General features: G+C 64.5%; 1 protein-coding gene across 1 annotated transcript in view; it reads left to right on the top strand.

The window, feature by feature from the left end:
- The first annotated feature begins 7,690 nt into the window (after positions 1-7,690).
- The window catches only part of TRPM5 (transient receptor potential cation channel subfamily M member 5), a 13,807-nt gene continuing 9,085 nt past the window's right edge, over positions 7,691-12,412 (top strand). The window contains 8 exon segments of the mRNA XM_007466009.1: positions 7,691-7,799; positions 8,426-8,465; positions 8,467-8,584; positions 9,341-9,398; positions 9,401-9,517; positions 10,754-10,835; positions 10,923-11,143; positions 11,468-11,512. Of these exon segments, the coding sequence (XP_007466071.1) occupies positions 7,691-7,799; positions 8,426-8,465; positions 8,467-8,584; positions 9,341-9,398; positions 9,401-9,517; positions 10,754-10,835; positions 10,923-11,143; positions 11,468-11,512 (790 nt within the window).

The raw sequence follows: 12,412 nt of genomic DNA, 5'->3' as shown, positions 1-12,412 counted from the left end.
GGGGGAGCGGGGCGGGGGGGCTGGTGAGGGCCCATGAGGCGCAGCTTCAGAGCTGTGGGTGTCCCCGTGGGAAGGAGGGCCTGCAGGTCCCCCGAGTCCCATGCGGGGGGTGCTACAGAAACCTGGGCGTATGTGTGGTCAGCACGGAGCGGGGCAAGCCTGGGCTACTCGACGTGGGTGACCCTTAGACGGAGTGAAGCCGCAGCCTCTCAGCCTTCACCGCGGACGCTCGGGGCAGCCCAGGGGCAGCGGACGGTGGCCCGTCCCGCGGAGCCCGCCCTGCCCTCTCCCACCAGGAGTGGCCAGAGGTGGCGTTCCCTGCCGCCCCCAAGCACCAGGGCAGGGCGCTTCCTGTCCGAGGGCCTGAGTCTCGACCTCACGCAGACCCGAGGGAGGCACCGGGTCGGAGGAGGCCCCCAGGCCAGTGGGGAGACCCAGGGCCGGCCAGGCCCCTCTCTGAGTCGCGGCTCCTGTCCTGGGAGACAAAGACCAGAGGTGGCTCAGGACGCTAAGTCTTCCTGCAAATTAAGCCCCGCGAGGCACCCAGCCTGCACGGGGAGGGGCGGGGGGGGGGGGGGGGGAAAAAGGTATTCTTTGCAAATAATAAACAAAAGAGCTGAGGTCACTATATTATTGTCAGACAAACAGAATTTCAATTAAAAAAGATTACAGGGCTTCCCTGGTGGCGCAGTGGTTGAGAGTCCGCCTGCCGATGCAGGGGACACGAGTTCGTGCCCCGGTTCGGGAAGATCCCACATGCTGCAGAGCAACTGGGCCCGTGAGCCATGGCGGCTGAGCCTGCGCGTCCGGAGCCTGTGCTCTGCAATGGGAGAGGCCACAACAAGGAGAGGCCCACATACCGCAAAAAAGAAAAGAAAAAAAAAAGATTACACGAGGGCTTCCCTGGTGGCGCAGTGTTTATGAATCTGCCTGCCAATGCAGAGGACACGGGTTTGAGCCCTGGTCCGGGAAGATCCCACATGCCACGGAACAATTAAGCCCGTGTGCCACAACTACTGAGCCTGCACTCTAGAGCCTGCGAGCCACAACTACTGAAGCCCGTGTGCCTAGAGGCCGTGCTCTGCAACAAGAGAAGCCACCGCAATGAGAAGCCCACGCACCACAATTCGAAGAGTAGCCCCTGCTCACTGCAACTAGAGAAAGCCCGCGCACAGCAACGAAGACGCAACGCTGCCAAAAATAATAAATAAATAAATTTTTAAAAAAGATTACAGGAGACAAAGAAGGTCATTATATATTGACAAAAGATTAAATAAATCAAGATGGACAGAACTGAAGTGAGAAATGGACAATACTACAATAATAGCTGGATACTTCAATACCCAGATTCAATAATGGATAGGACAACCAGATTGAAGAACAATAAGGAAACAGAGAACTTGAACAGCACTATAAACCAGTTAGACCTGACATAAACAGAATACCACACAACAGCAGAAGAATACACATTATTCTCAAGTGCTCATGGAACATTCTCCTGCACAGATCATATGGTAGGCTGCCAAACAAGTCTTAATAAATTTTAAAAGGTTGAAATCATTCAGAATATTTTTTTCAATCACGATGGAGTGGCGCCCCGCCCGAACAGAACCCACGCTGGCCGCAGCCCCTCAGTCACAAGGCTTCCCCGCATAGACGCACGTCCACACCCCGCATCCACTTGCTCGCTGTGTGTCCTCCCAGCAGCTCCTGTTCTGGGCCCGGGAGGCTCAGTGACTGAGAACTCCAGGCAGGAAGCAGACGGACAGCACACCAGTGAATGAAAGGTCCCTTCAGAGGGTCAGGCTCCCTGAAAAGTGATGCCGGGTAACTTGGAGAGAGAGACCCAGGGAGGCCCGTGAGCTGATGTGGCTGGTGGGGGGCGGGGGACGAGGGGGACGGGGGTGGGCAGAAGGGGAGACTCTGAGGCTGGACGAGAGGGCAAGGAGGAGGCCAGACAGCTGGAGAGGTGGGCAATGGGCGGGGCAGGGCTGCGGGCTCCTGGTGGGGTGTTATTGTGGAGTAATAGGGAGCCACGGAGGGTTGTAGGCAGGGAAGGAGCACAGCCTGGTACTGGGCTGGGGGTGGCCGGAGAGGAGCGTCCAGGAGGCCGGGGTAGAGAGCAGGCCTGGAACAGAGGATGGGAGGCAGCCAAGGACCGTGTGCCTCCCTCCGCCCAGGCTCGGAGGCTCTGGGGAGATCCCCTCACCCTGCGTATACCCCTGACGCTGGCAGGACCCACGGCGGGGCCGGACCCCAGGCCAGCAGGGGGTGTGGGCCCAGGCTGGTCTTTCAGTTGGGCTGGGGCTGGCCCTCGCCCAGGAGCCCCAGGATTTTCATCTCCCCCTCACAATCTCGTCCACAGGGTCTCAGGCCCCGAGGGTTTGTGGGGTCCCTGCCCTGGAGCCCCACCTCCCTGGAATCCAGTCTTTCCTGAGGGATCGTCAGGCGGCCCCTCTACTCCCTGGGTGGGCTCCAGGCCCATCGATGGGACGTGCCCAGCCCAGGACGGAGCCCTCGTGTCCGGGGCAAAGCGGCCTGCACCGGCAGGGCCACCTCCACCAGCCTGCGGTCCTGGGGCGCCCCCTGGTGGCCAACGGGCCAGACCTGAGAGGCCACGGGGGGCCCCAGAGCACAGGGCCTCTACAGGGTCTACCCACCCCCATTCCAGAGCTCAGGGGATGAGGGGTCCCTGGGAGGGGGTCCTGGGGTCTCTGGGGAAGGGCCACACAGAAGTGTCGTCTGTTCTCACGTGTTACCCGCCAGCTCCCTGAAGCCGGGCTACTCAGATCCCCATTTTCTCAGAGAAACTGAGGCCCAGAGTTAAGGAGCCCGAAGGATTGGCAGGGTGTGAGCCAGGACTGTGGGGGTCCAGGGCCACCCCTGTGCTACCCTGTCCTGCCCTTGCTCGAAGGGACAGTGTCTGTGCAGAGCCTGCCATGCTGACAACCGGACAGCTGGCCCAGCCGTGCCACCCTCCAGGACAGCGCACATGGGGCACCCGCACCTCTCGGCTTTGTGGGCCCAGTCTCTGCCCACGTGTCCTCCACGGGATGGCTGGCCATGCCCCCTGGAGGCAGCCATTCCCACCTGCTGCAGAGATAAACTGGGGGCCTTTGGGAGGCAGAGACACGGGTGTGGCACAGCCATCCCCTCCCCCCCCCACAGGCCGAGGAGGGAGGGAGGGACAGCAGCCAGCCCCACACGGGGCCACCTCTTGGAGAGGTGAGACCTCTCCAAGACTGGTCACGCCCAGGGGGGTCACAGGGCCCATCAGGCTGGCCCTCGCGCCCAGTGACTTCGGCCGCAGCAGGCCTGTGGGCCGGGTGGGGTGGAGATCGGGGGCGCCCAGCGCTGGTCACGCACAGCATTGGCTGCCCAGGTGCTGGGTGTGGTGGAGGGGGGTAGGAAGGGCAGGCGCCAGGCTGTGGGCACCTCCACCCGCTCCTTGACCAGCAGCCGCGTGTCCGGGCCCGGGGAGAAAGCAAGCAGGTAGGCGCCCTGGCCGCCAGCCCCCAGGAGGGAGCGTGAGTGGGGGCACCCTCCTCCCTGGCCACAGGCTGCCTCTCGTCTCCATCTCCATCATCTACAGACGGTCCCTCTGTAGGCGAGGGGGGCTCGGGCTGGGTCTGGGCAGGGGGGTGGCCCCGCGGCCCTGGGGGCCAGACTCAGGGAGCCAGGGCTCAGAGCCGGTGCCTGTCCCGCTGGGGGGCTCACAAGCTCGTGGGCAGCTGTGCCCCCTCTCTGCTCCCTCCCCGAGCCGTGCCCTCCGCTCCTGGCCCGGGAGACCCGTGTCCTCACTAGGGCCGGGGGCTGCCGTGCTGACCGCCGCCCTGCTGAGCGTGGGACCCCTGTGTGCTCTCTCCTCCCATCTCAGGGAGGGGCAGAGGGCTGAGCGGGTGAGGGGCTTTGCCCAGTGGCACAGCCGGGAAGGGCCGCGTGGACGGGGACGCCTGTGCTGGGGCCGTTTCCCTGGTGGCCTCTGACCAGGGGCGGCCATCTGCCCCCCGAGCGAGAGCCCCCAGTGCCCTTGCTGCTGGGGCTGAAGATCCTGCCTCTGTTGTCCCTGTCGGCCGTGGTGGGGGGGATTCCAGCGGGGGATGACGCAGGACCCCCAGCTGCCCAGACCCACCCCTCACCCCCCACCCCCCACCGCTTCTGAGAACAGGGCCATCAAAGACCTGGTCGGCTGTTCATGCAAATGCGCCCTTTGAATGTCCTTCCCGCTTGGTGGCCCCATTTGCCTGGCGTCTGGCCCAGTGCCCCCCCAGCTCTCAGCACAGGACCCCAATGCCCCCTTGGCCTCCCATGGCTGGGAAGCCAGGGATCGGGCCCAGGCCTTCACGGCGTGGGGTGAGGGGTACAGGTCGTGGCCCCGGGGATGGTGAGGACCCCTGCCTTGTCAGTGAGGAAAGGGCGACGTGGGCTAGGGGGCGGGGAGCCCCACAGCACCCTCCCCCCCGCCGCCCCCTCCAGGTCCCCCTCCCTGGTGGAGCAAACCCGAGGCTCTCGGCCCATGAGCACGGCAGTGCTGCCCAGTCCCCGCACACACCCCGGGCCGGGGGTGCGTCCAGCGGTGGGAGGGGTGCCAGGCCCCGGGCCCCTGCTCAGCACCTCCCTCCCGGCATGATGCGAACACATCCCACGTCGCTGCCTGTGCTTTGGGGTTGAAGAATGTGCCCCCAAATTCATATCCACCCAGAACCTCAGAACGTGACCTTATTTGGAAAGAGGGTCTTTGCCGAAGCAGTTAGTTACGACGAGCTCATAGCGGAGTACGGAGGCCCTCATGCAATGACCGGTGTGCTTATAAGGAGAGGGAGGCTTGGACAGGGACTTGGAGACGGAGGCAGAGGCTGGAGGGATGCGGCCACAAGCCCAGGGACGCCTGGAGCCCCCAGAGCTGCCAGAGGCAGAAAGGACCCTCCCCTAGAGCCTCCGGAGGGAGCTCGGCCCTGCGACACCTTGTTTTGGGATTTCTGGCCTCCAGAACCACGAGAGAATCGACGCCTGTTGTTTCAAGATGCCCGGTTGGTGGTCGCTCGTTACAGCCGCCCTGGGACACCCCTGCGGTTATAACCCAGAAGGCGGCAGCGCCGAGGGGGTGAGCGTTGGCCAGTGCCCAAGCCCAGGCCAGGTCTAGCCTCCCCCCGGCTGTGTGGTCGCGTGCAGGTCTCCCCACTCCCCTCCGTGTCTTGGCAGGGCCGGGCCTCAGAGGCTCTTGGTACCAACAGCATCAGGCCCAGCCCTGGGGGGCGGGGCGGATGCAAACCCTCCTGCTTCCCACCCCAGAGCAGGGAGCAGCAGAGGGGTGGGATTTGAATATGGCCTTTCCAAGCTGGCGATTATGGGTGTTTAATACTGGAGGCTAGTGTCTGGGGACAGGGCCTGGGTGTGGGCAGGGGGGAGGGGACAAGTGTCTGGGGACAGGGCCTGGGTGTGGGCAGCGGGGAGGGGACAAGAGCGCCCTGGGCAGCTGTGACGAAGTCCCACAGATGGGCGGCCGAGAGCAACGGGAACTGATTCCCTGCTCTGGAGGCCAGAATCCCAAATCAAGGTGCTGCACCACCGAGCCCCCTCCAGCGGCTCCAACGGAGGGTCCTGCCTGCCTCTTCCAGCTTCTGGGTGTCCAGGCATCCCTGGGCTGTGGCCGCACCCCCCACTCTCTGTCTCCATCTTCTTCCCACTTCTTATAAGGACGCTCGGGCCACTGGACGAGGGCCCATCCTAACGGCATCCTCTTAAACTGATCACATCCGCAAAGAGCTCGTTTCTACAAAAGGCGCATATTCACAGGCACCAGGAACTAGGGCTTGGACACATGATTTTGGGGGACACAGTGGGAGGACCATGTCACGCTTGCATGTGCCCCCCCACCGGCCCCTCCTGTGTACCCAGGTGGCCCCTCTCCAGGAAACAAAGGGCTGGCCCGGCCTTGAGAACCGGAGCCGCCATAGGAAAGCGTTTTACCGAGAGACTCATCTCTCCCAAACGGCCCCATCCGTCCGGGGCGTGGGGCTGACCCTGGAGAAGCTGGGAGAATACCCCAGCGGAACGGGGCGCGGCCGACGCCCGTGATGGACGGGGCGACCAGGGAGACGGAGCTTCACGGGGTGGGCCTCTCAGGTCCCCTGGGACCTGGGGTCCCACCGGCTCTGAGAAGACCTTTGACCCTTCTGTGTTCTGACCCCAGGCTCTGGAAGGGCGGGGCAGGGCGGGCGTGCTCTCCCCGCTGAGCCCCGCAGAGGAGCCACTGGAGACAGGCAGTGGGGGCCGTGGGGAGCCGTGGGCAGGTGGAGGGGGGCCGGGCTGGGCCCTGGCTGGCAGCCGTCGGCAGTGGGTCCGGGAGGCACTGGGGGTGCTTGCTGTCAGGCAGGTTGATGGGACCCAGGTCCTTGTCACTCGGGCCTCTCCTGGGACCCTGGCGTGGCTCCCGAGTCTCTGTTAATGTGCCAACCCCGCCAGGCACGTGGGCAGCGCTGGGCCAGGGGTGAGGGCTCGGTGGGAAGGTCCCTGGGTGGTGGGAGGGGCGGGGGGCGGCTAGAGCCTTCCCTCCCCGGGCCTCCTGGGCCCACCTGGCTCCCGCCCAGCCCCCCAGGTCCCCCTGCACCTGAGCTGTGTACACAGGCCTCACTTGCTCGCCTTCCACCTGCTTTCTGCCTGTGCGCCAGGCACACCCAGGGTCCCATCCGTGTCCCGGGCTGACAGGGGTGTGGGGCGGGTGGGCTGCGAGACTTCCACTGAGCCTTTTGGGGTTTCCAGGAACCCCCCTGCCAAAGCCTCTGCAGAGGTGGCGACGGGCGTGGCCGGCGGCTGCTCCCGGGGTGGGGGGCGAGTGGGAGCATAGTGGGGGGTGGGCGTTGGGCCAGGAGGCGGGGCTGGGGAAAGGGGGGGGTGCTTCAGGAGGGGCGGCCGGCGGGAAGGGCGCCGCGGCAGACACCCTCTTGGTGGCCCCCACTGCTGCCAGAGCGGCGTCTGGGGAGAGGGGCTTCCCTGGTGAAGGCGGCCCCGGCCTCTGGCAGGAAGGGGGGCAGCCCTTGCCTCTGGCGCCCTCAGGAGAGGGCTCTGTCCCTGCAGAGAGGGCCCCATGCAGGGTGCCGGGGGCTCCCGTCCTGGCAGCCACAGGGGTGCTGGCGACCAACAGGGGCCGGGCCTGTGCCGGGCTGAGATCGGATTCGGAGGGTCTGGGAAGAAGTGAGGCCAGGTGAGAGGCTGCCCGCACCCCACGTCCTCCCCGCACCCCACGTCCTCCCCGCAACACTGAGCCCCGGCGCCCACTCTCCCACGGCGGAGGTGGCGGGTGCACGGGGGCTGTTCAGAGCCCCAGGCGGAGACAGCTGTGGAGCTGGCAGCGCCCTCTGGCCCATGCCTCCTAACCCCAGGCACGGCGTGTCCAGAACCCTCCTCTCTCCGGCCTCAGCCTCTCCCGAGGGGATGGGGACGCCCAGGTCACACAGCAGGTCAAGATGCGGCCTGCGGGAGCCCTGGCCTCTGGCTGCGACCCTGCCCCCCCACCCCGTGGAGCCCAGCCCTCCCCTGTGCCCAGGGCCCCCTTACCCAGCAGCCCCATACTCAACACCCCCATACTCAGTACCCCCGTGCCCAGCACCCCCATACCCATCACCCCTATGCCCAGCATCCTCATGCTCAGTACTCCCATGCCCAGCACCCCCATACTCAGAATACCCCCATGCCCAACACACTCATGTCGCTGGTGGGTGAGGAGCGGCCCTTCACCCCGAAGCCGTGGCTGAGGGACGTTCTGCGCAAGGGGCTGGTGAAGGCGGCTTAGAGCACACGTGAGGCCCCGGACCAGGGCCTCGGCCCCGCAGCCCACTAACCCCACGGTCACCCGTCCCCGACAGTGCCACAGTGGCAGCGGGAGCAGCCCCGGGGTCGCAGCAGAGGAGCCTCTTCCCCAGGAGGGTCCGGCCACCCCGTGGGGCCCACAGGCCTCAGCGAGACACCCGGGGGCAGCGCCAGCTTCCACACCCCGCTGCCCGTGTGTGGGCCCCCTTCACCCCCTCTGCTTCCCTCTGGGGAGGAATCTGGCCCGAGGAATCTGGCCAGTTGCTGGGGTCAGAATCAAACTTCTGAGCTTTATTTTCAGGCCGGCTGGGCCTTCAGAAAACCCAGTCAAGGACGTGGGGTCTCTGGTCTCCTTCACCCCAGAAATGATTGATTGTAGAAAAGACAAAAAGCCCGGTCTGTGCACCCACTGGGTTGAGGGCTTTGTAATCTGGAAAGACCTTCCTGTGTTCTGGCCCAGCACAGGCCACGGGACAGAGTCGTGGCCTGTTCTGTCCAGATGGCGTCTGGCGGGGCCAGCTCCCAGCAGATGCCCCAAAGGCAGGAGGGGGCCCTGGGGTGGGGGCCACTCGGGAGGCCCTGGGGCTGCTGGGCGCAGCAACTCCCGGGCCTGCAGGTGCCTGGATCCTGACCAGTGCACTCCGTGTGGGCCTTGCCCGGACAGGCTGTGCGTGACCACTCACTGGCCAGCACGTCCACCAAGGCCCACGTGGTGGCCATCGGCATGGCCTCATTGGGCCGCGTGCTGCACCGTCAGCTTCTGGACGACGCCCAGGTGAGTGTCGGGCTCGGGGCACTGTGGCCTTGGGACACGGTGGGCCTGGGAGGCCCCCGAATATCGGCCACCCCCCAGGGCAGGAGGGCATGCCTTATGGAGGCCACCAAGGCAGCCTCACAGCTGACCACAGCCCTCCACCTGTGACCGAGTCTCCCCACAGTGGACAGGCCAGCAGTGGACAGACCAGCCCCTGACCTCGGGGGGCTCACGGGCCTGGGCGTGGTGGGGGGAGCGAGGCTGCTCTGAAGGACTGAGGCAGTGAAATGACTCAGAGCCAGGGGAGGGGGAGGGCAGGAAGGGGGAGGGGGATGAAGGGGAGGAGCCAGAGGGGGAGCTGGGAGCCGCGTGCCCAGCAAGTGGCCAGCAGGTGGCAGCATCGCCCAGGGAACGGCATGGGGAGGGGGCTTCCAGGCTCCCAGCCTGCCCAGACCTGGCATGGGGACCTGGGCTCCAAGGATCCCGCCCAATTCGGTGCCCAAATGCCTGGCTTGGCCACCGCCCCGCAAGTTTGGGTGACCCTGGGCAAGTGGCCTCTGCTCCCACCCTGGGCGAGGGGTCTGAGGCAGGTCCAAAGGAGGCCCAGGCAGCCCTGTGAGAGAAGCTCCCCCCAGCGCTGGGCTCTGTCTAGAGGGTCCCCTCCCTGTGCCTGCCTCTGGGCCCCCCGAAACAGCAGCCAGCCCTCCCTCCGTCTGGAGGGCGGGGGCCCTGGACAGAAGCCTTGCCCAGGCCTCATGATGTGCATGGGGGACCCAGGAGGACAGTCCCGTCCACTACCCCACGGACGATGGTAGCAACCAGGGACCCCTCTGCCCCCGGAAAACAACCACTCCCACGTCATCCCGGTGGACCCGGGCACCCCTGGGAAGGTCAGCGAGCCCGCAGAGCTGCGGCCAGAGAAGCACATCTCGGAGCAAAGGACCGGCTACGGGGGTGAGGTCTGCCTGGCTGCCCAGGGAGGCTGCCAGGGAACACGGGATGGGGGCGGTCACAGCGCGTGGACGGGGCTGGAAGGACCACCAGGGCGGGCAGGGAAGGGCATTCCCCACTGAAGGCACAAAGCATGCCAGAGTGTTGAGACTCAGGCCGCTGGGAAGACCTGGGAGCGGGGGGCCGCCAGCCACGGCGGCAGGGGACACAGCTGTGGGGAGTAGCCCTGCCAGGCAGCGACATTCCCACCAGTCGGCAGAGTGGCTGTAGGTCGATTTCCAGTGCGGGTCCCCTGGCTAGAGGCTCTGGTTGTGGGCTCCGAGCTTTGGAAAGAAAAAGAGATTTCCAAGTTTCAAGAAGCCTGTTTCCCTCCACTGGCCCGAGGTAAGGTGCCACCAGGGGGCAGTGTTGTCCGAGGCCTGGGCACCGCTGCGGCCAGTGGCGGGTTCGAAAGCTGGATTTGCTAACGCTAGCGCAGGACTAATATTTATAAACAAGATATGTATAATTGCTTACAATATTTATAAGCAATGTGAAACATCTGCCAACTGAGCACTCTTTAATGAAAACACAACTGAAGCTGTGTTTAAACCATCACCACGTGGGTGCAGCCCTGAGCCCTGTGTTCCTGATGCCTGGCGGCCCACGCAACCCAAGTATCCCCCACATTCATTCAGGAGGCGCCTTAGGAGTTAGAGGGGACCCTGATGGGGGTGGGGCTGGGGGGACGATCCCGTCTGCCTGGAGTCCTCCCAGCAGTTTGCCGGGCTCCTCCCACACAGCCTACCCAGCAGGTCCAGGCTTCTCTGAGGTTTCGCCTTCAAAAGTCTCATTTCTGGTTTCTTTGGGGAAAAAACTGACCAGCGCCCCTCCTTTACCTCTTCGACGTGCTCCGTGGGCCTTGGATGACCTGGCAGGTGGTCAACAGGGCTTTCTGCCCTGATGCAGGGAGATGCCAGGCCCTTGGAATGTGGCTGGTGCAGCCCGGGACTGAATATTCAACTTGCGGTTTAAATAGCCACGAAGCGGCCACATCGCATAGTGAGGTGCGGAACTGGCATCCCTTCCCCGGGGGACGGGGCAGCTTGGAGCCCGCACTTCTCCAGAGAAAGCCTCTTGGCTGGAGTTTGCCCAGAAAACGTGGCAAGTTGATGGTCTGAGGCCGTGGTGGTCACCCCATGGGGAGGTTCCCAGGCCCTCCGCTTGCCTGGGCACCTGGGTGGACCTTGTGCTGCGTCTGCTCCAGCAGCATCGAGATCCCCGTCCTCTGTCTGCTGGTCAACGGTGACCCCAGCACCCTGGAGGTAGGCAGCGGCGGCAGGTGGGGGCCTCCTTCAGGGCCCCCCGCCAGGGCAGGGATGGACCTGGAGCTGACTCGGCCTGCTGGCCCTCCCTGCCCGCCTCACAGGATTTCCAGGGCCGTGGAGCACGCCGGCCCCTGGCTGATCCTGGCGGGCTCGGGGGGCATCGCCGATGTGCTCGCTGCCCTGATGAACCAGCCCCACCTCCTGGTGCCCCAGGTGGCCGAGAAGCAGGTTAGAGAGAAGTTCCCCAGTGAGAACTTCTCCTGGGAGGACATCGTGCACTGGACAGAACTGGTATGCACCGCCTGAGACCGCAGTCAGGAGGGCCAAGCGCTGGTCCCTACCCTGGACCCCGCCCCCTGCAGTGCCCATGCTCGGCCCCTCTGGCTGCAAAGCTACCCCACCTTCCCGTGCTCACCCCTGCTTCAGGCCCTCACGCCTGGGGGTGGAGCCTCGGTCTGTGGGTGGGGCTGCCCTGGGCCCAGCGGGCAGAGGGCTGGCATCCTCACGAATGGTACAGATGAACCAGTTTGCAGGGCAGAAATAGAGACACATGTAGAGAACAAACATATAGATACCAAAGGGGGAAAGTGGCAGGGGGGGGGGGGGGGGGGGAATGTGGGGTCGTATACCACGTGCCTGGCCCGAGGCACCACCTCGAGGCCTTTGTCCATCCTCAAGGCGCTGGTGAAAGGTGAAGCCTGGCCGCGCCTGCTGGGAGGCCTGCGGAGGGCACCGGGCAGAAGCAGATGGCTGACCAGCCTGGCAAGGGGTGGCTCCCGGCCCCTGCCCCGTCCTGGATCTCGGCCTCCAGGGGCAGGGCCGCCGCCTGGGGGCTGTCAGTGGCCAGGAGGGACCCCTGGCACGGCTGCACTCCGCTGCGTGTGTGAGCATGTGGGCGTGTGAGCGAGCGTGCTAGTGTGTACCGGTCACTGCTCGCTTCGGCGGTGGCAGCACGTGTAACAAAACTGGAGAAATACAGAGCCTACCAAGGCCTCCGTGCAAGGATGACGTGCAAATCCGTAGAAAGTCCTGCCTTTGGCAAGTGTTATGTTACTATATTTTATCACAATTTAAAAAACTAAAGCGTTCAATTAATTCCGGGAGTTTTAGTGTTTTCATAAGGTTGTGCACCGTTACTGCCGATTCCAGAACGTTTCCAGCACCCAGAAGAGCCCTGCTTCCCGATTTCCCCCAGCCCCCTGCAACCACGAATCTGCCATGTCTAAGGATTTGCCTACTTGTGGCATCTCCTACGAATGGGATCACACACTGTGTGGCCACTGGCGTCCTTCCTTCGCTGAGCGCGATGTTTTGGGGGTTGTCCACGCTGTAGCCTGCGTCGGGGCTTCACTCCTTTTTCGGGTGGGGTGATATTGCACATTTGGTTTCTCTGTCCCTCTGCTGATGGACACTCGGGTTGTCTCCGCCCGGCTGTCACCTGATGTGCTTTTTCTTGGGCATAAACTCCTGTGGACGGGTGACCGCTGTGGGGGACACAGGCCCAGGCAGGGAGGGGCTGTGCGGGGCAGGGGGCCGGACACCCTTGAGGGAGGGGAGTCTCCTCCAGACAGGCCGCTGGCTCCCCGCTCTT

Source organism: Lipotes vexillifer, unplaced genomic scaffold, assembly GCF_000442215.2.
Source record: "Lipotes vexillifer unplaced genomic scaffold, Lipotes_vexillifer_v1.1 scaffold1094, whole genome shotgun sequence".
Classification (NCBI taxonomy): Eukaryota; Metazoa; Chordata; class Mammalia; order Artiodactyla; family Lipotidae; genus Lipotes; species Lipotes vexillifer.
Note: the sequence above shows the minus strand (reverse complement) of the source record. Positions and strands in the feature narration are given on the sequence as shown.